Below are 21029 nucleotides of genomic sequence, written 5' to 3'. Positions count from 1 at the left end.
AACACTAGTCTTCTCCTTAGGTGAAGCGTTACTTATTCGAAGTAGTGCAATATCATGGCAACTCGTTGTGAAGGTATTCACAATATGAGATATAACCTAAAACGATGCCACCTTAAAAATTTTCTGTTTATTCAGAAATGGCTGTGTATTATGATGCTAAGCACTTTATATACATAGTATACACAGCTTCTTAACATAATGTGGCTTCGACAACATCTCTTGACAAAGCTTCAGACACAAAGCTCTTAATGCAATGTAGACAAGTGGCTAAGGCACACATGGTATCATGTCAGTGATTTACAGGATCGTTGCATATTGAAAAGGAGGTAATAATTCCAATATATATATTAAAAATAGACTTCTTGGAATTGTTCAAAGAAAATGATCAGACCAGCAAGGAATGCAATGGATGCCCTTATGAGGAAAGATTCCAAATATGCAGTATCAAATATAAAGGAAGGGGGGGGACAAAGTGAAGCATTATAAGGTTATAAGAGGATGAATAAAATTAATGAGAGTGATATATTCCTGAGATTCAGAACCAATAAACATGATCTCAGGAAGTGTGTCTTTGCCCAATGAACAACTGATTACTGGACTAAATTATCTCTCAAGACTGCCAAGGTTGAGAACTTAAGGATTTCAGTAAGAATATGACAGGTTTTTATTACCTAGTTGATAAGGCATGATAAGAACGGGGATCGATTTTTTTTTTTTGGATGATTCATTATTTGGCCGTTAATATTAAAGGTCTATTTGTCCATTTAGAATGAAAGATGGAATGAATGAAAATTACACATTATACATTAACAGAGAAATGTTAAACAAGAGGTAATTTTCATTTAGTACGTGAAATTTATTATTTTTTTTATCATATAGTATGTAATAAATAAACATAAATAACACTCTTGGCATTTTATTATGAACAATCCCGTATATTTACAAAATTACCTACATCTCCAATCACAACTGCATCTGGAGGATCACAACCCAGTGGTCTTAAGGCTTCCATAAAAAATAAGTTATCTGGTTTCCCAACAACAACAGCCGTTGTATCTGCTGCATACTCCAAGGCTGTAACAAATGGCCCAGGACCTAATTTAAGCCCATCTGCACGTTTTATGTAACGGGATTTATGGACAGCTATTAAGGTTGCACCATTTAGCAGTAGCCTAAAGGTAAAAAAATATATATTTCTGTAATATGAATAGATTACGAGATGATAAAAACAAAATAAACAACACACAACTATGTATCAATTTCACAAAATATAGCTATACCTTGCATTCTAAAAGATATTTTAAACTTGAGGGCTACTTATTAAACAATATATTTATTAAAATTTAACGCAACTGTTGTGGACCTAAAAAACTGAAATAAATAAAATTACCATACACCTAACTACATGATCTATGTTTTCACATAACATTATTTTTTGCTTTGTGAATGTGCCTTCCTAAAACTGCCAGATTTTCTACATGATCACTGAAGCATATGGTGAAAAGGTTTTATCATCTGGTAGGTTATTTGAATGGTTCAAGCATTTCAAAGGTGGATGTAATATATGAGAATGATACAAGGTATGAAAGGCCTTGCATGCCAACAAATGATTATCATTTGTTTCTAATGATTCTCTATTAGAAACATTATTCAGGGCAATTGTTGAATAAGAATTGAAGACAGTCTGTAGCTTAAATATAGCAGAATAGTTGCAAGGCCATCATATCTGATATTTCAAACATTAAAAGATTATTCAACTTCTTTGTTCCCGAGTTCTGAACAGTAGAACTAAACAGAATAATGAGAGCAGATGAACTGTTATCTTTATGACACAAACTAAACACCAGTCCTCCAAGAAGTCTCACATTTTTCAAAGGAAGGGAAAAAAAAATTTTTTTTTCTTTCTTCTAAAATTATTTTCTAAGTATAAAAATATATTTTATTATGAATTCATACCAGGTCACACTGCTGTTAATAACAGAAATCGTACTCATTAAGTAACTTTATAGTCCTAGTCACACTCAGTATTTTATTTTTTTAAATTTAAGTAAATATTTTGTAGGTTACTGCTTAATATATGTAGAATCTTTGTATTGTTAGTATCTTGCTACCATCGTTATAGTTATAGAGTGATTGGTAGGGGAATTCATATTTTTTAATTGTGGTAAATAAATAGCTTTAAAGTTTGAATCACTTAGGCTGGAATTAGTTGGATAATTTTGTTATATATTATAATTAACTTATAACTTTCAAGCACAACAAGCCAAATACATAGGCTCCTCCATAGCTGGTGAGCAGGAGCAGCAGTGCATAGCACACGCTTCTTGATTAGACTGGGGTTCGAGCCCGTGACCACCAAATACGGAGGATGCGGAAAGGTCAGGGAATGACCACCGCATGTCCCCGGAGCAATATGGCCTTAGTTGCTAATGCTCCTAAAAACCAAATAACAATAACCAAATACATATAGCACAAATTTGATAGCATGGTAGTATTATTGCTGCATAACTTATGTATTTATAAGAACATTTGAATTTTAATTATATATAATTAATAACGTACACTTCATAGCATAAGCATAACCATCGCATAGTGTTTTTACAGCATTAGATATACTCCTTTAGAGAAATATTTTTAATTAATTCAACGAAAATCATGCCTCAGACAGACAGAGCAGCAAAGCAAAGAGCCCAAACTAGTGGGAGTGCCATGGCTCTTGGGAGAACTATGGGGGGAGGGGAAGTTGTTCTCAGAATCACAACCTCATGAGATGATGAGATGTATGGCTTGTTTGATGTTAGCATTAGCATAGGCATATGATGCAAGAAAGCAAGCTTATACAGCTTCAGCCAAAAAAAAAAAAAAAAAATTCCCATTTCACCCATTGATTCATTCCAAAATTTCTCCACTTCTTCCTTGAATTTATTTAAGCTATCAACTACCACAATAACAGATGGAAGTTTGTTCAGGCAATCAACTACCTGCTGGCTTAAGGCAAATTTCCACACATCTGTTCTACAACTGTCTTTCCTCAATTTACGTTTATGCCCCCTCAAGCTTATAATCTGAGCAAGAGGAAGAATCCCAACAGCATTGAGCCTGCTGAAACCATTCAAGGCTTTATATGCCTTAATTAGATCGCTTCGCAGATGCCTAATCTCCAGACGTTGCAACTTGCAGAAATTAAGCCTTTCTTGGTAAGAACACCCCTTTATTCCCCTCACCAGCCTTGTTGCCATTCTCTGTACTTGTTCTAGCAACTCTACATCCATCCTAAAAGGAGGCATCCAGACCTGTATGCAGTACTCAAGGTGTGGCCTCACCATTTCCTCATAAAAGGGGATAATCACCTCCTTATCCCTGCTAGCAAAATTCCTGTATATCATTGACAAGAACCCATGACCTGATCCAGCAGCTTATCTGCACAGTTCAGAAAACTTCATATCTGACTGCACAATTGCTCCCAGGTCTTTTTCATTCTCCACTACATTTAGTGTAGTACTACACAGTTAGTACATTTCTCTGGGGGATTGCTGCTACCCATATGAAGTACTTTGCACATGTCAATGTTAAACTTCAATTGCCACTTCTCAGCCCATCAGCCCAACTTTTATAGATCCTGTTGCAGTAGCGCACAGTCATTTCTGTCATTAACAAACCTGCCAACCTTTGTATCATCTGCAAACTTAGACATTAAGCCTGATATACCTTCATCAATATAACTGATAAACATAGTAATCAACAATGGGCCCAACACAGAATGGGTGTGGACTCCACTAATAACATTAGTCCATGAAGAGCAGTGTCCATTGATTACCACTTTCCGTCTTCTCCCACTCAACCATTCTTTTATCCATTGTAACAACTTGCCCTTAATGTCATACTGCTCCAAAATGTACAGTAGTCTTCCATGTGCAAAGCTTTCCTGAAATCCAAGTATATGACTCAAAATTATTAATTGCATCCAGATTCTTTGTGACCACATCATACTATCCAATCAAATTGGTCAAACAAGACTTCCCCTTAATAAACCCATTCTGTGTCTGAATTATTACTGCAGTTTTGTCTAGATGATCTTGCAATACTTCTTTAACCAGTGACTCCATTATTTTACCCCCGGAACAGAAGTTAAACTAACAAGTCTGTAATTACTCGTGCTACCCTTTGATCCCTATCTGTGAATTGGGGATACATTTGCAAATCTACAGTCTGTGGAGACCTATTCTGAGCCTAACAACGCTCTCATAATTATGGCTAAGGGTTTGCTTACTTCCTTTGCCACCTCCTTTAATATATCTGGATAGATCCCCATCCACTCCAGTTGCCTTTCTTATGTTTAACTTCAACAATTTCTCCTCCACTTTGCTCTCAGTTATTACAAAATCATTTGCCATAGAGTTTAATAAGCTTCTATTCTCCACTTCCCTACAGAATTCCTCATGTGTGAGTGTAGATGCAAAATACTGATTCAGTTCGTCAGCAATCTGAGCAGGATCATCACGTGAACCAATCTGATTCATTTCCTTCCTTCTAGAGTTGTTATAAGTGAAGAAGTCTTTGCGGTTTTTCTTGGCATTCTTTGCCAAACATATCTCGAAATTTGCCTTTGCTTGCCTAACTTCCTTTGTGACTTGGTTACAAACTAGCTTATATCTACTATAGGCTTCTGTGTCCCCTGATAATTTTTATAAATCCCATGCTTATATCTACCATAGGCTTCTGTGTCCCCTGATAATTTTTATAAATCCCATGCATTTTTCTTCTCTGTCTCATTAGTTCATCTGACATCCATTTGGGCCTAAATCTTGAACAGTACATCTTAGTTGGTATCAAAAATCTAGTAGCATCCAAGATTAATTAACTGAATGCTTCCCGTTTAGAATTTGCTGTTGGTAACGTCATCAGTTAGTCCCACTGTATAGAATTTAAAAACTATCTGAGACTACTGCAGTCCCCTTTACGAAAGCAAAATCTCTTCCCTTTACCCCTGATGGTAGTTACATCTTTAAGTAAATCCTATATCAGCACACTGTGATTACTGCCACCTAGTGATTCCTTTATCTGTAAATTTTTAATGCATGAATAATCACTGCTGATAATCAGATCAATAGTACGACTCTCTCTGGGTTCCTCTCAAACATGTTGCTGTAGAAAACAATCATCCAGTAAATCCACAAAATTCTCTGTATAGTTGTTCGTTGTACTCATCAGAGTGATTAGGCCTATAACACTTCTACCCTTGTTTTTGCTTTCCCAGTGCTCATTTCACACCAAACTGACTCAACTGACATTGCACTGTCCACTAATGTCATCTGAATGCACTGCCTTAGATTTCTTAACTAACAGCATAACCCCTCCTCCCTTCCTATCCTTTCTGTACACATTGTACACCCCAAATTCCAATTCTGCATTCCTTATAACTGAGTGACACCATGTTTCTAATATCTCAACATATCCTCCTTGGTGTCTTGACTAGCACTTCAAATTCATCAAATTTATTTAATATTCTCCTAGCATTGGTGTACATGCAAGTTTACATGCACCTTTTCTTACTCTTAGTTACCCTAAACACAGCCCATGTATTTACTTGTTTCATAACTCTCAGCAGTTCCTGAAATCCCCAGCAACTTGCTTTCCAAGCTGCTGCCCCTTCCTATAGAAGCAGTGCAAGAATCACTTCCACCATTGCCTGCAGCTACTGTTTGTCTATTAGTCTGTGAATCCCCTCAAGCTAGCAGTTTTTGACTTACCTAATATTGCCTCGATAGCATCAGCAAATATTCTTGCACCATTTCTATTTCCGGGTATCCCATTGCTGTAGATGCAATCTGTCCTGTTAACTAGCACTGACCAGACTGAGAAAAATTCTACCCCATGGGCCTTGCACAATCTCTCCAGGAGCAAACTGATTGACAAGGCTCTCATCATATACTCCCTTCTATCATGTCTGGGCAGAATTGCAGACACTTTCAAATTTAAACCTTAACTTTTTTTCAACATTGATCTGTACTTCTTAAGTAAGTCAGTAGATCACGTACACTTAAAGTCATTAGTGCCATCACCTTTTGTGCCCTTAAAAGATATCTGCTCTACAAAGTCATCAACTTTTGTCCCTGGCAGACATACCCTGGTCTATGCCACCTATCCTTTTTGAACAATATATTTCCTTTTCCCCAGACAACTGAGTCACTGACAATAATTAGCTTCTGTGAGAACAGTGCATTCTGCCCTGAAGATTGCCACTGTGCATCAGGCAACACAGTTTCCTGATGCACACGAGTGAGGTCTGGTGTTTAGTTGGGCAGCCAAGAGCTTGATGGGACCCCTGATTTTAATTCCTATATTAATAACCAAAAGTTGTTAGGGTAACTAAGAGTAAGAACAGGTGCATGTATACTTTAATTTAGGCAGGCAGGCAAAGGCAGATTACGAGAAATCCTTGGCAAAGGATGCAAAGAAAAACAGCAAAGAGTTCTTAACTTATGTAAACTCTAAAAGGAAAGGGATGAATCAGATTGGACCACTTAACATAGATAGGTTGACTATTGATGATCAGGTAGCTGATAAACTGAATGAGTATTTTGCATCTACATTCACACATGAGGGGAGTGCCAGAACTTTATCAAACTCTAACAGAGAGCTAAGTGATTTTATAATAACTGAGAGCAAAGTGGAGGAGAAATTGTTGAAGTTAAACATAAAAAAGGCACCTGGGATGGACAGGATCTATCCAGTTATATTAAAGGAGGCAGCAGAAGAAGTAAGCAAACCTTAGCCATAATTATGAGAGCTTCCTTGGAATAAGGGGAGATCCCCATGGACAGGAGATGTGCAAATATATCACTAATTCACAAAGGGGGTTCACAAAAGGCAACACAAGTAATTATAGACCTGTTAGTTTAACTTGTGTTCCGGGAAAAATAATGGAATCACTGGTTAAAGAAGCATTGCAGGATCATCTAGACAAGACTGCAGTAATAGTTAAGACACAACATGGGTTTGTTAAAGGGAGGTCTTATCTGACCAATTTGATTGGATACTATGATGTGGTCACAAATAAACTGAATGCCAAAAATAATTTTGATATCATATACTTGGATTTCAGAAAGCTTTTGATACTGTTGCACATGGAAGACTGCTGTACAAATTGGAGAGGTATGGCATTAAGGGTAAGTTGCTGCAATGGATAAAGGGATGGTTGAGTGGGAGACAGAGAGTGGTAATCAATGGACACTGCTCTTCGTGGACAAATGTTATTAGTGGAGTTCCCCAGGGTTCGGTGTTGGGCCCATTGTTGTATATTTATCAATGATATTGATATTGATGAAGGTATACCAGGTTTAATGTCCAAGTCTGCAGATGATACAAAGGTTGGCAGAGTTGTTAATGACAGTAAATACAGTATGCCACTCCAACTGGATCTAGATAAGTTGGGCAAATGGGCTGAGAGGTGGCAACTGAAGTTTAACAGTGACAAATGCAAAGTACTGCATATGGGTAGCAATAACAGAAGAGAAACCTACCAACTGTGTGGTACTACAGTCAGGGAAGTGGAAAGTGCAAAAGAACTGGGGGTAATTGTGTAGTCAAATATGAAGTTTGCTGAGCAGTGCAGATGGGCTGCCAGGGCAGGTCATGGAGTCTTGTCAATGATATATAGGAATTTTGTTAGCAGGAACAGGGATGTGATTATCCCATTATACAAGGCAATGGTCAGGCCACACCTAGAGTACTGTGTACAGGTCTGGAGGCCTCATTTTAGGAAGGATGTAGAGTTTCTAGAACAAGTACAAAGAAGGGCAACAAGATTGGTGAGGGGAACAAAGGAGTGCTCTTACGAAGGAAGGCTTAAGTTCTGCAAATTGCAGTGCTTGTATAGTAGGCACCTGCAAGGTGATCTGAGCAAGCTGAATGCTAATGGGATTCTTCCTCTTGCTCAGATTAAGAACCTGAGGGGGCATAGATTCAAATTGAGGAATGACGGTTGTAGAACAGATGTGCAGAAATTTGTCTTTATCCAGTGGATAGTTGATTGGTGGAACAGACTTCCACCTTTTGTTGTGGAAGGAAGTTGATAGCCTAAATAAATTTAAGCCGACCGGGCTAGACGGGTAGGTAAAGTGCCTGCCTGGCAACCCAAAGGTCGCGGGTTGGAATCCCGCCTCGGGCATGGATCAAAGTATTGCAAAAACCTTGGGAGGTGCATTATGGCCACAGAAGCCGATGAGCCAACAACTACCAAAAAAAATAAAATAAAATAAAAAAAATAAATTTAAGGCTGAGGTGGACAGGCATTTGGAACAAATGGAGGGGTGAAACGGGAGAATTTTTTTTTTTTTTTTGGCTGATGCTGCATAAACTTGCTTTCTTGCATTGTATGCCTCTACTAATGCTAATGCAAAAAAATGTTAGGAGCATAGTAAATAAATTTGAAGTGCAGGTAAAGGCATCAAATGCAGACACCTGGGATTTTAGAGCCATGGTGTTTCTCAGATACAAGGTATGCAGAATTTGAATATGAAGAGAGAGTACAATGTATAAAGAAAGGATAGAAAAGATAGGAGGAGAGTTAGTGCAATATTGAGTAAGTTTGGTGTGGCATAAGAAGAATGAAAGCAAAATGAGAGTAGGAGTGTGTTATAGGCCTATAGACTCTGATGAGTAAGATGAACAGCTGTACAGAGAAATACAGTGGGGCAGTATTAAGAATATCTTATATAATGGGAACTTTAAATTTCCAGACATTGACTAGAATTTGTGGGTGGTCGCTCACAAACTAGCAAGACTTTTGTGGATTTATTGGATGACTGTTTTCTATAGCAGATTGTTAGAGAGGCAAAAAGAGTTTGTAATACTCTTGATTTGATTATCAGCAGTGGTTATTCATGCATAAAGAATCTGCAGATAAAAGAACCACTAGGTGGCAGTGATTACAGTGTATTGATTTGGGATTTACTTAAAGATGTAACTACTATCAAGAGTAAAAGGAGGGGTTCTTGCTTTCATAAAGGTGACTACAGTTGTCTTAGACAGTTTTAAATTCTATACAGTGGGACCAACTAACGATACGCATTACCATCAAAAAATTCTAAATAGTAAGCATTAGGGAATTAATCATAGAAGCTACTAGGCTTTTCATACCAACTAAAAAATACTCTGCAAGGTACAAGCCTAAATGGATGTCAGATGGACTGATTAATCTCGTGAAAGAAAAGAAAAGTGTATGAAATGCATATAAATTATCAGGCGACACAGATGGTATAAGCTAGTCTGTAATCAAGTCATAAAGGAGGTTAGTCAAACAAAGGCAGATTATAAGAAATCTTTGGAAAAGGATACAAAGAAAAACATCAAAGACTTCTTTACTTATGTAAACACTAGAAGGAAGGGGATGAATCAAAGCAGTGCACTCGATATTGATGGTTTGACTGTTGATGATCCTCCTCGGGTTGCTGACAAACTGAATAAGTATTTTGCATCTCTATTCATATATGAGAAATTCTTTAGGGAAGGGAATGCCGTTGTTGTTGTTTGTTAGATTTATTGGTGCATCAGCAACTTAGGCTATAATGCACTAATTACTGTCTGATATTTCCTTCGTTTTTCTTACAGGAGATAGCAGTTCAGATAAGGTGATATTTATTAATAAATTTTAGAAAAAGAAAAATGTCATCTATGTTCTCTCAATCTCCTAGGACACACTGCAGTGTTAAATGATTGTAATTATGAAAATTAGAGGAAAAAGCTGTTTTTTTTTCCGTTCTTTTTGATATTGCGGGCATTCTATGATGATATACTTTACTGTTAGTGGGCATAAACAATTACTGCATTGTGGAGGGTCACTGTTTGTTAGTAGATAGCTATGAGTGAGGAAAGTATGACCAATGCGTAATCTGGCTAAAATAGTTTCTTCCTTTCTGTTTCGTCTCAGGCTGGATTGCCACTGTTTAGGTTCTCTCTTGATTTCAAAAAGTTTATTATTTGTCTGATCTTTCCACAAGCGTGTCCACACTTCTTTATATGTCTGTTTGATAAAGGACTTTTGATCAATATAAGGAGTCCTGAAATTTGATGGTATCTCATTTGTAACAATTTTAGCAGCTAAATCTGCCTGCTCGTTTCCTACGATTCCAACGTGTCCAGGGATCCAGCAAAATATTACGAGCTGTCCACATCCATGAAGTGCTAATAACTGTGCTAAAATTTTCTGTATCAGAGGATGACTAGGGAAGGATTTACAGATTTACACTGTAGAGCATTAACAGCCCTCAATGAGTCCGTATAAATGATGGATTTAGCGTACGAGGCTTCTTTTATATTCTCTAGGGCTAGTAGAACACCATATAACTCTGAGGTATAAGTACTACATTCTGGTGGGAGCTGTCTGGAGATGGTGGCATTTGGTAGTACTACAGCTGTGCCAACTTTATTACCAGTTTTGGATCCATCTGTGTATAGCTGAATGAAGCTGCTAAACTCGGTAGAGTGAGCCATATGTATTTGTCTAATGTTGATATCGGAGAAGTTATTCTTTCCCCATTGCTGAAAATGTCTATCAATATGTACTGAAGCCATGGAAAGCCATGGCTGCGTTTCCATGCTAGTATCCTGGAGAGTGTTAGAAAACTTCAGGCCCCAGCTTGTGATCAAAGCTTCAAGCCTAATGCCAGATGGTTTGTTGTAATGCCGTTTAGTTTGATAGATTTCTCTCCATTTTAGCGTGAAGAGGCATTGCCACATGGGATGATGTGGGAGACTGCTGATTTTGGCTGCATAATTTAGTAGTACAGTTTCCCGCCTAAGGTGTAATGGTGGTTCATAGGCTTCGGTATACAGGCTTAAGATTGGTGATGTGCGAAAAGCCCCCAGTGCAACTCTTAATGCACTGTGATGTACAGGGTCAAGCCATTTCAATACACTTGGCCTGGCTGAGTCACATGTAGGAGACCCATAGTCTAACCGGGATCTTATCAGTGAGCGGTATAGATGTAACAGCACGTAACGATCTGCACCACACGACATAGAAGAAATTACTCTGAGAAGATTTAGTTTTCTAAGACAACTTGTACGAATATGTTTTATATGTTCCAGGAAGTTTAATTTTTTATCAAATATTACACCAAGAAATCTAATACTAGGTTGGAAAGTAATACAATGAGAATCCAACTGAAGGTTTGGATCCGGATGTAAAGAACGTTTGTGACAGACGTGTACAGCAGTCGTTTTTGGTTTAGAAAGCCGATATCCATTATTTTTGGCCCAAGAGACTATTTTGTTAATGGTGCCTTGTAGTTGTCTTTCAATAAGTCTCATATTTTGAGAATGACATGACATGGCAAGATCGTCAGCGTACAAGTATGCGTCAACTGTGTTAGGTATGCACTTGGTAATAGAATCAATCCTAATGGCAAAGAGTGTAGCGCTCAACACTGATCCTTGGGGAACTCCCTCTTCTTGTATGTATGCTCGAGATAATGAAGAGTGGAATCGGACTTGAAAGGATCTATTGCCTAGAAAGTTCTTAATAAATTTTGGGAGATGACCCCGAAGTCCAAATTTATGCAAGTCCTGAAGAATCCCATATCGCCAGGTTGTATCAAAGGCCTTTTCGATGTCAACACACACCATAACTAGGTGTTCATTTCTCAAGAACGCATTCCGGATATTTGTTTCGGCCTTGATAATGAGATCAAGTGTACATCTTTTTCTCCGGAAACCATACTGACTTGGGCTTAAAATGTTTTGAGTCTCTAATAACCATGTCAGTCTGGCATTAATTATTTTTTCCAATGTTTTTTCCAGGCAACTTTAATTTTTGAGATCTGTGTGGTCTTTCCCTGGTTTCGGGAAGGCTAGCACATAAGAATGGCACCAGCTAGCGGGGTAATACTCCTCTAAGAAAATTCTGTTATACAGTTGTAAGAGTACAGTTAATGATTCCTCACTTAGATGACAGATCATGGTGTAATAAATCCCGTCGGGGCCTGGAGCACTGTTTTTCACTCGTGCAAGTGCATTACGCAATTCATTCATGGTCAGAGGCAGATTATAAGAATGAGGGATGACAGTATTAAAATTTAGTTTGTATTTTTCTGTCTGGGATTTTAGCAATTGAAATGCAGGTTCATATGTGGCAACAGCTGAAAGCGTTTAAAACGTAGTACCTAAGGCATTGGCAATTTCTGTAGGTTCAGAGATTTCTTTCCCTTTTACAAGTAGAATAGAAGAAGCTGTCTGTGAGTATTTACCATTAATTCTTTTGATTTTTTTCCATATTGTAGAAGTATCCGTGGATCTGTTTATGGTGGAGGCATAATGCGCCCATGCTTCTTTTTTACTCTCCCGTCTTATATGACGAGCTTTAGCTCTGACTACCTTAAACTGGAGGAGGTTAGCTGTGGTTGGATGTTTTCGAAAAATATTCCAATATTTGTTCCTTTCTTTTTTAGCACTGTTGCATGCTTCGTTCCACCACATTTTTGGATGAAGCCGGATTTTGGATGATGATTTTGGTATAGCAGTCTCGGATGCTTTCATTATTGTATCTGTAATGTAGCTTACTGCAGAGTCAATTGTGTGGGTTGCTATGAAGACAGTATCTAAGTGAGCTATTTCTTGATATTTAATCCAGTTAGCCTTAGCAAATTTCCAGGTTGTCCTAATGTTACTCTGAGGGGTAGAACTTATACAGAAAGTACAGATGGTAGGAAAGTGATCGCTCCCGCGAGGGTTATTAGTAACGGTCCAGTCTATGAGAGGAAATATCACTGGAGAGCATATTGAAAGATCAATAGCAGAAGTTGAGCCAGATGTGTGAGCACCTGTGTTTAAAATTGTCAGGTTATGTTTATCTAAAATTTTTTCAATTATCTGTCCTCTGGAGTCAAGATGTTGAGAACCCCATAGCGGGTGATGGCCATTCCAGTCACCCATAATACAAAAGGGAGCAGGTATTTGCATTACTAAATTATCTAAATCAGCAAAGGTGTATGTATGATTTGGTGATAGATACAATGAAGCTAATGTTATTGTGATTCCGAAGGTGACACGGACAGCAATAGCCTCTAAAGATGTTTGCAGGGGGATAGGTCTAGAGGGCACCGAAGAGTTCACTATGAGTGCTACTCCTCCATGAGCTAAATTAGATGAGTTTCTATCATTTCTATACATATTGTAATGCTTAATTTTCATAGATATTGCATATGTGAGATTTGTTTCTTGAATGCATACTATACTGCAACAGGCTTGTATTCAGATAGGAGATCGTAAAAATCGTCAAAGTTAGCACGGAGCCCACGACAATTCCATTGAAGAACTGTATCCATTGTTTGGTTTTAGCAAGTGTCTGTTAACTTCCGTGAGGTAGTTTGCTTACGCCTGTCAATTTTTCCTTTATCCTTCTTTGAGAAGACTGGTCTGCTTGTGTCAATGTCACCTTCTGGATGAATTTCAAGAAATGTGTCATCTTCATCCGCTTTTTCATCAGTGTCCATGGTATCAGATCTGAATGTGTGCGTATCAGTTCTTTCAGAGCTCTTAGTTTGTACTTTCGGTTGCTGATTATGATTCTTATCTGGAGGTATTGTTACCGGAGTATTTACTTCTTGGGTTGCATATTTGGAGGGAGATTGTTCTTTTAATGAAGTAAGTAATGATTTCGCCCAACCAGATATAGAGATATTTGGAGGGACGGAGCAGTCAGTCTGAGTTGATATTGTGCGTAGCTGTTGAGTAACTGAGCCGTATGTAGATGATTTAGTAGGGATTGCAAAGTGTTTCTTTGCCTCTTGATATGAGACTTTGTTCTCTGTTTTATATTTTTGAATGTTCTTCTCTCTTTTCCATTGGATACAGTCCTTAAAGAAGGCAGAATGATTTCCCTGGCAGTTAGGACAGTTTTGGGTTTCAATATTACAGTCCGTATGTGTGTGTTCTTTTGAACCACAAGAAGCACAAGTGACTATACCTCTGCACACAGTTTGCGAATGACCGAATTTCTGGCACTTAAAGCACCAAACTGGGTTGGGAATGTACAGGCGAACATGGCATCTGAGATATCCAGCTTTTATAGTTGTGGGGAGATTTGGTGACTTAAATGTCAATATGACTGTTCGTGTAGGGACAGGCTCTCCATCTTTTTTGATGACAATTCTTTTTGCCTGAACTACATTTTGGTTACTTAATTTGGAGACAAGTTCATCCTCTGATACATTTAGAAGATCCATTCAGATATTACCCCTTTAGAGGAGTTCAAGGTGGCATGTGGGGTAACCTTTGTGGGAATTCCACCAAAGGTAGATATTTTCAAGAGTCTTTCAACATGTCTGTGTTCACTCATCTCCACTAAAAGGACTCCAGATCTTAGTCGCCGAACCATTTTTGGAGGCCCAGCCACATTTTCGAGACATTTCTGAATCAAAAATGGGGAGAGCTTACTCAGTGGTTGGTCTGTGGAGGAATGCAATATTAAGAAGAGAGGAGCAGAAAAATCTGTCCCTTCTTTTTTTTTGTCTCTTAGCATGGGATTTATTCAAATTATCATGGTCGTCATGTCTACTTGAATCTGGATCAACAGATCCATAGTAGGACTGTTTTGTGTTGTCCATAGTTGCTCCTTTTAGTCCCGGGAGAGTGGATTTCTCCTCCCAGGCTTCCAGCCCCACCAAGTGGAGGCAGGAGCGGTGCCAACAGTGACCAAGCGATAAGGTTGTTAGTGTTAATGCGTTAGTAGATTAGTCTTATATACAAGAAAAAAGGTGGCTTTCCTTTCTGTTGAGTAAGCTGACTTCTTTACTTTAGAAGAGCAAAATTATATAACTTTGGAAATTAGAAAATAACGTTCACCTACAATCAATCGCTCTTTTAAGAAAATCGCTTTCAAATCACTGAAGAATCGCTTTAGTCACTCGCTTGGCACTCGGGGCCAGGGAAGGGAATACCAGAAGTTTAGCAACTGCTCACAAAGAGCTAAATGATTTTGTAATAACTGAGAGGAAAGTGGAAGATAAATTGTTGAAGTTGAACACAAAGGCACATGGGATGGATGGGATCAATCCAGTTATATTAAGGGAAGCAGCAAAGGAAGTAAGCAAACCCTTACCCATAATTATGAGAGCATCCTTGGATTCTGGATAGGTCCTTGTACACTGGAGATGTGTGAATGTATCCTCAATTCTCAAAGGGTTACAAGACTAATTACAAACTTGCTAGATTAACTTCTCTTCCCAGGAAATTAATCGAGCCACTGGTAAAAGAATTAATGCAGAATAATCTAGACTAGGCCCCAATTATACTTCAAATACAGCATAGGTTTGTTAAGGAGAGAAATTTTGTTTCACCAATCTGAATTGTTACTACAATGTGGTCACAATGGAACTGGAGGCAAAATATAATTTTGATATCACATACTTGGATTTCAGGAAAACCTTTGATAGCATTGCACATAAAAGACTGCTGTACAAATTGGGGAGTGTGGTATTAAGAGCAAGTTACTGTAATGGATAAAGGGATGGGAGAAGACAGAGAGTGGTAATAAATGGACTTGGCTCTTCATGGACTAATGTTATTAGTGGGGTTCCCCAGGGTTCAGAGATGGGCACATTGTTATTTTCTATATTTATGAATAATATTGATGTCCAAGTCTGCAGATAATATAAAGGTTGTAAGGGTGGTTAATGACAGTAATAACAGTACTACAAGAGGATCTAGAAAAGTTAGGCAGATGGGCTTAGAAATGGCAACTGAAATTTAACATTGCATTTATCAAAGTATTTCATATATACTACAACAACCCCAAACTACCAACTGTGTGGTACTACACTCAGGTTAGTGGAAAACGAAAAAGACGTCCAATGCAAGGACAGCTCATGGGGTTTTATCAATGATATACAGGAATTTTGCTAGCAAGGATAAGGAGGTGATTTTCGCATTGTATAAGGTAATGGTCAAGCCACATCTTGAGTACTGCATACAGGTCTGAAGGCCTCATTTTAGGAAGGATGTAGAGTTGCTGGAACAAGTACAGAGAAGGGCAATGAGATCGATGAGGGGAACAAAGGGGTGCTGTTACCAAGAAAGGTTTCAGTTCTGCAAATTGCAGTGTCTGAAGACTAGTCACCTGCAAGGTTATCTGATCGAGGTGTTTAAGGCTTTGAATAGATTATGCAAGCTCAATGCTAATGGGATTCTTCCTCTTGCTCAGACCACACATTGGCTCAGCCTGCTTTCATTCCTTTCCATGGAGGAGAGGTGACATTTTGCTGTCTCCTCCCTTCCTGCCACCACCCACTTTTCCATCTGGTGGGGCAATGGCATGGGCATGCCCCACTGCCTCATGGGGATCTTCTATCGAACCATTTCTTTGTTTTCCTACCCCACCAGTCTTCCGCCTCCCCACCCAACACTTTCTCCTTACACAGTGTATTGCCCCACGAGTCCAAATTTAAATAACATCAAAATTCCTTCCCAACTTTTAGGCTCTTAGAATTTATCATTTTAGCATACAATCCCGTCTAGTGTTTATAATAACTACTTACTAAACAAAAAAAAAAACCAACCACGATCATTTTATCTTTATTTAGGTCCTGGTGACTGAAATCTAGATGGCAAAATAGGTGGCAGGACCTGCCAGAGTAATATATTGACAACTGGTACACCAGGCTAGCCCCTCCACACAGCGAAGTATGGAAACGCTGGGTTCCATTAGGGGTCTGGCAGCTAATAAGCCAGATGAACAATGGGCACAGAATACTACAAAACACATGATCAAAACACATACAAAACACATGATCAAAACACATACAAAACACTTAAATCTCTGGCTTTGACAGCATACTGTCCTCGATACAATGAACATACGCGGAGATGGGAGAAGTCCCTGGTGCTGTTAGACCCGAAAATACTTCATACTTCATACATGAGGGGAGCACAAATTCAAATTGAGAAGAATGGTTGCAGAATAGATGTGCCGAAGTTTGCCTTTATAGCGAGCAGGTGACTAATTGCTGGAATAAACTTCCATCTGATGTTGTTGAAATTAATAGTTTAAATAAATTCAAGGAAAATAGTAGACAAACTATTGGAATGAATGAATAGGTGAAATGGGAAGTTTGTGTGTCTTTTTTTTTTTTTTTTGGCTGATGCTGTATAAGATTGCTTTCTCGCATCATTTGTCACTGCTAATGCTAAATATTGGAAGCTATTCCATAATAACACTCTGCTCACCGTGAAGCAATAATTTCTGAATACCTTTCCAAACACTATCTTTCAGCATTCTCCTTATTCATTTGATCATCCAACCAAGAGACTTTTAAATTTTGTCAAACTACAGAACTCATAAAATATGCTTCACAATTCCATGTGAAGCATATTTTATGGCAGTCATAACAAATATAATCAAGGAACCTTCAAAAAACAGATAATTAACATTCTTTCACAATTATATAAATGATGGGAAAATGTGTAATAATAGTCAAGGTTATTATTTTAAAAATTTTAATGTGATTATACATAAATACAATTGAACCCATTTATACTGGAGTTCAAGGTGAATGAAACCTTCATTATAAGTAATTAAAACAAAAAAGAAAATAAATATGGTATAGTACTATTACGTTAAATAAAAAAAAATCACGTGTTTACCCTGTACACAAGAAAGATGTTTTATGTGTAAACATCTTTGATGATACCTACTAAATTTCGAACAGCTAGAACCGAAATCATGAATGATGTAATTTATGCTCACGCCCGCTACTTACTCTACCGAATCAATGTTAATGATAAATAGGATACACACGCCCGCTGCTTACTCTAACGAATCAATGTTTGGAAGAGGTTAGGCCAATAGCCTAATTATCAATTTGATTGTAGCCATTTGTTGAACTGTATGATTGCAACAATACAAGTATTTGTATTGTTACAATCATGCTATCATGTTACTATCACCATGTTACTCTGTCATGCTTTGTCGCAAGTTACACATGCAGCACTAACGAGATCTGCAAGAAACGACAGTATCCACGCATAATACGCTATCGAAACTAAGACTTGGCTCAGGATCTCAACGAATAAAAGCACAAGATGGTAATGCTGCACATTCCATTTTACAGTGAGGAAATAGAGATACTGTCAGAGATGAAATATGTCAAGATCCACAAGAACAATGAAGAGCTCAAAGTAGATCATAAATTGTATGAATCGCACTTAGACATTCGCAAAACAATTTAAATATGTAAGATGATGTGTGAAGACAACGACGACAGTGACCCTGACGAAGCACGTGGTAATGACCTGCATAGCCTTGTAATACAACTGCAAGAAGAAGATCCCTTTTGAAACTTTTACAACGATCCAAACAGCGAGATAAATGCTCATCATGCTCAACTGACTCAGCGCAATCGCCAATAAACATGAAAACTTGATGACCAACGAGGACTTCTGCAACCCAATGAGAATGGCCAATTACAAGCAAAAGATTCTACTCATACATGTAATTTGGAGTCCGTTATCTCCCAATCACGAACCAGTTCAAATATTCTTGACTGGCCCAGCTGGTTGAAATATACAACTGCTTCAGTAATACAGACGGTACTGTAACGCCTACATTACATGCGCTTCTGGTAAGGCTGAAGCACATGTAATGTAATGATCTTGGATGTGCCCAGAGCTGGTTTATGCCAGCTCTGAGCACATTCAAGATGCCTACCCTCAAAGATATCAAAAAGGTTTCTGCCACAGGTGGCAATGATTGGTCCAAAGCCATCTAAGTGGCATGCCATGAATCATAAACGTCTTTCCTCAACCAGCTGGTTTATTAAAGCTCTGAGCACATCCAAGATCACCTCCCATGATCCTTTGCGTGATCTCCTCTCCTGACTGTTTTTCTTTGTTATGAAACGGAAATGATGTCATTTCCACATCACAAAATCATGACAAATTGATTTTACTACCATCCGCAGCTTATTGGTGCCACCAAAGATGTTTACACATTAAAAATAATAACAAAAATTAAACATAACAGAAAAAAAAAACAATAAAAGAACATAACTAATGTGTTCAACCCATTTTCTTATTTTGTAATTAACCACTCATCCAAATCACATGTTACAATTATTTTTTTAGTACACCATCTGAGCATACATGACTAGTGATCTAAAAAATCTTTGAACTGTATTTAAAACATGAGACAAGCTTCTACAGTCAAAATGCCATTTTCTACAACTTGTAATAATTTGTCTTTGCAAAAATCCTTTAAGCCAACTATTCCATTATAGAAGTTCAGCAGCAATTTCATCATCTGTTAACATGGGACTCAACAAAAAATTATCATTTGCAGTACAAAGTCTTTCAAAGTAGCACCACAACCAGCGATGTCATGCCAGAATAGTTTTTCAAACATAGATCCCTTGACTCAATTCCATACATTCCACAAGAACTATGAGCCACCTTCATACCAATCTTCACTTGTTTCAGATGTAGGCACTCTCTTCACTAATAGGATTTAAAACTTGCAGTTATGTCTTAGTCTAGTGGCTGAATCTTTGAAGTAATGTTTGGTGGAGAGGAAAGAAACCATAATTTTACTACAGTTAATATAAAGAGAGAACACAGCACACTACACATCAGCAAAACCTTTTCTTCATTTTGTAGCCATTTTGCTATCAAATTCTACTAGTCATTCACTAAATATATTGCATCATTCACAATTAGATATAACAATGATAGGTAATAGAAAATCTAGTCAAATCTATTCCCCTAAAACAATGCAGCTTTGCAGATTTGCTAATGATGAATGGTTTCGTTTTGCAACTAGAGCTCATACTAACGCGCACGCACGCACACACACAAACTAAGATTGGAAACACAATTTTCAAAAGTAAAAAGTCCTTTTAACCTTCCAAGTCATACTTCAACAATATTATAAATGTCTAATAAAGGATAACTACTTATAATACAATTACAGTTTTAAATCCATTCAGTTTTAAATCCATGCACTATTTTCACCTGATTTGCCAGGTGAATATCATGAGCTTTTGCATGCAGAATTGATCCACTCATTGAATTAATGAGTTTTGTCTTCTAGCTGCCAAGAACCACTGAAAAAAGCCTCTTCAACATTAGCATAAAAGGGAAGGCAAATATTTCTCTTTACAATCTTAATATTTGGCTAGTTCAAGCAAAATTGGATCTCTTTTAAATCAGTTCATAAGGAGCTAGGTGGAATTCTGCATTCTTTTGATCACATCAGCAAAAAATGCTGCTTTCTTATAAAATTCATTATATTAATAAATTTGTTATAAACAGGCTCAAATATATTATACTTGTTTAAATAAAAATTAAGTGCTGGAACATTCTGATCACATCTTAAGATGGTTGGTATATATATCTAGTTACATAATTTATGTCAACTTGTTGTATTAACTTGGCCTCATTCCTTTTTATTCATATACACTATTCTACCAAAAAATTGTGTATAATTATTATGAAATATTCAAATATATTGGCCTACAAAGGTGATCAGCAGTTAGCCTAAAATTTATTTCAAATATGTAAGCTAAATCCTTGAGGTTGACACAGACATTCTCTCAGATATGCCAGACAAGCTGTACTTGCTACCTGGGAGTCTAAAACGCTGATGGAACTGATATTCAGGTGACACTCCAGTCAAAGTGAACCCAATTTCGGCGAAGTCCGGACGGTCTGTGACAGCCAAATCCTCTGCTTGCACCTTCACGATGGTGGGACTGTTAGTAATCCTGGGTATAACCTCCATGCACAAATACATGGTGGGTGACCACCCAGGTATGAACCAACGTAAGCAGGGGTCGAGGTGTGGTGCCCACACCACATGGAGGAACGCCGACCCTCTATGTTACCAGGCAGTACTAGGTGGTAGATGACTCTCATCAACCAGTGAAATACCACCACTTTGCTTACTGGAGGCTTGAAGTGATGGAACCCATGTTTAGTCTCTAGAGCTAACTTCCGGTCAACCCTTTCCTATCTCTTCCATCATGCAGTATGATTGATGA

General features: G+C 37.9%; 1 protein-coding gene across 2 annotated transcripts in view; it reads right to left on the bottom strand.

The window, feature by feature from the left end:
* LOC150089760 (haloacid dehalogenase-like hydrolase domain-containing protein 2) overlaps positions 1-21029 on the bottom strand; it is a 71594-nt gene that overhangs the window by 22362 nt on the left and 28203 nt on the right. For both annotated transcript variants that reach the window (XM_090368786.1, XM_090368787.1), the window contains exon 4: positions 956-1172. In XM_090368786.1, coding sequence (XP_090224912.1) covers positions 956-1172 — 217 coding nt within the window. The remainder of the gene's footprint in view (positions 1-955; positions 1173-21029) is intronic.

Source organism: Mastigoproctus giganteus, chromosome 2, assembly GCF_048544385.1.
Source record: "Mastigoproctus giganteus isolate SK-2022 chromosome 2, ASM4854438v1, whole genome shotgun sequence".
Lineage (NCBI taxonomy): Eukaryota > Metazoa > Arthropoda > Arachnida > Uropygi > Thelyphonidae > Mastigoproctus > Mastigoproctus giganteus.
The sequence above is the reverse complement of the archived record's forward strand: the minus strand, read 5'-3'. Positions and strand labels throughout refer to the sequence as shown.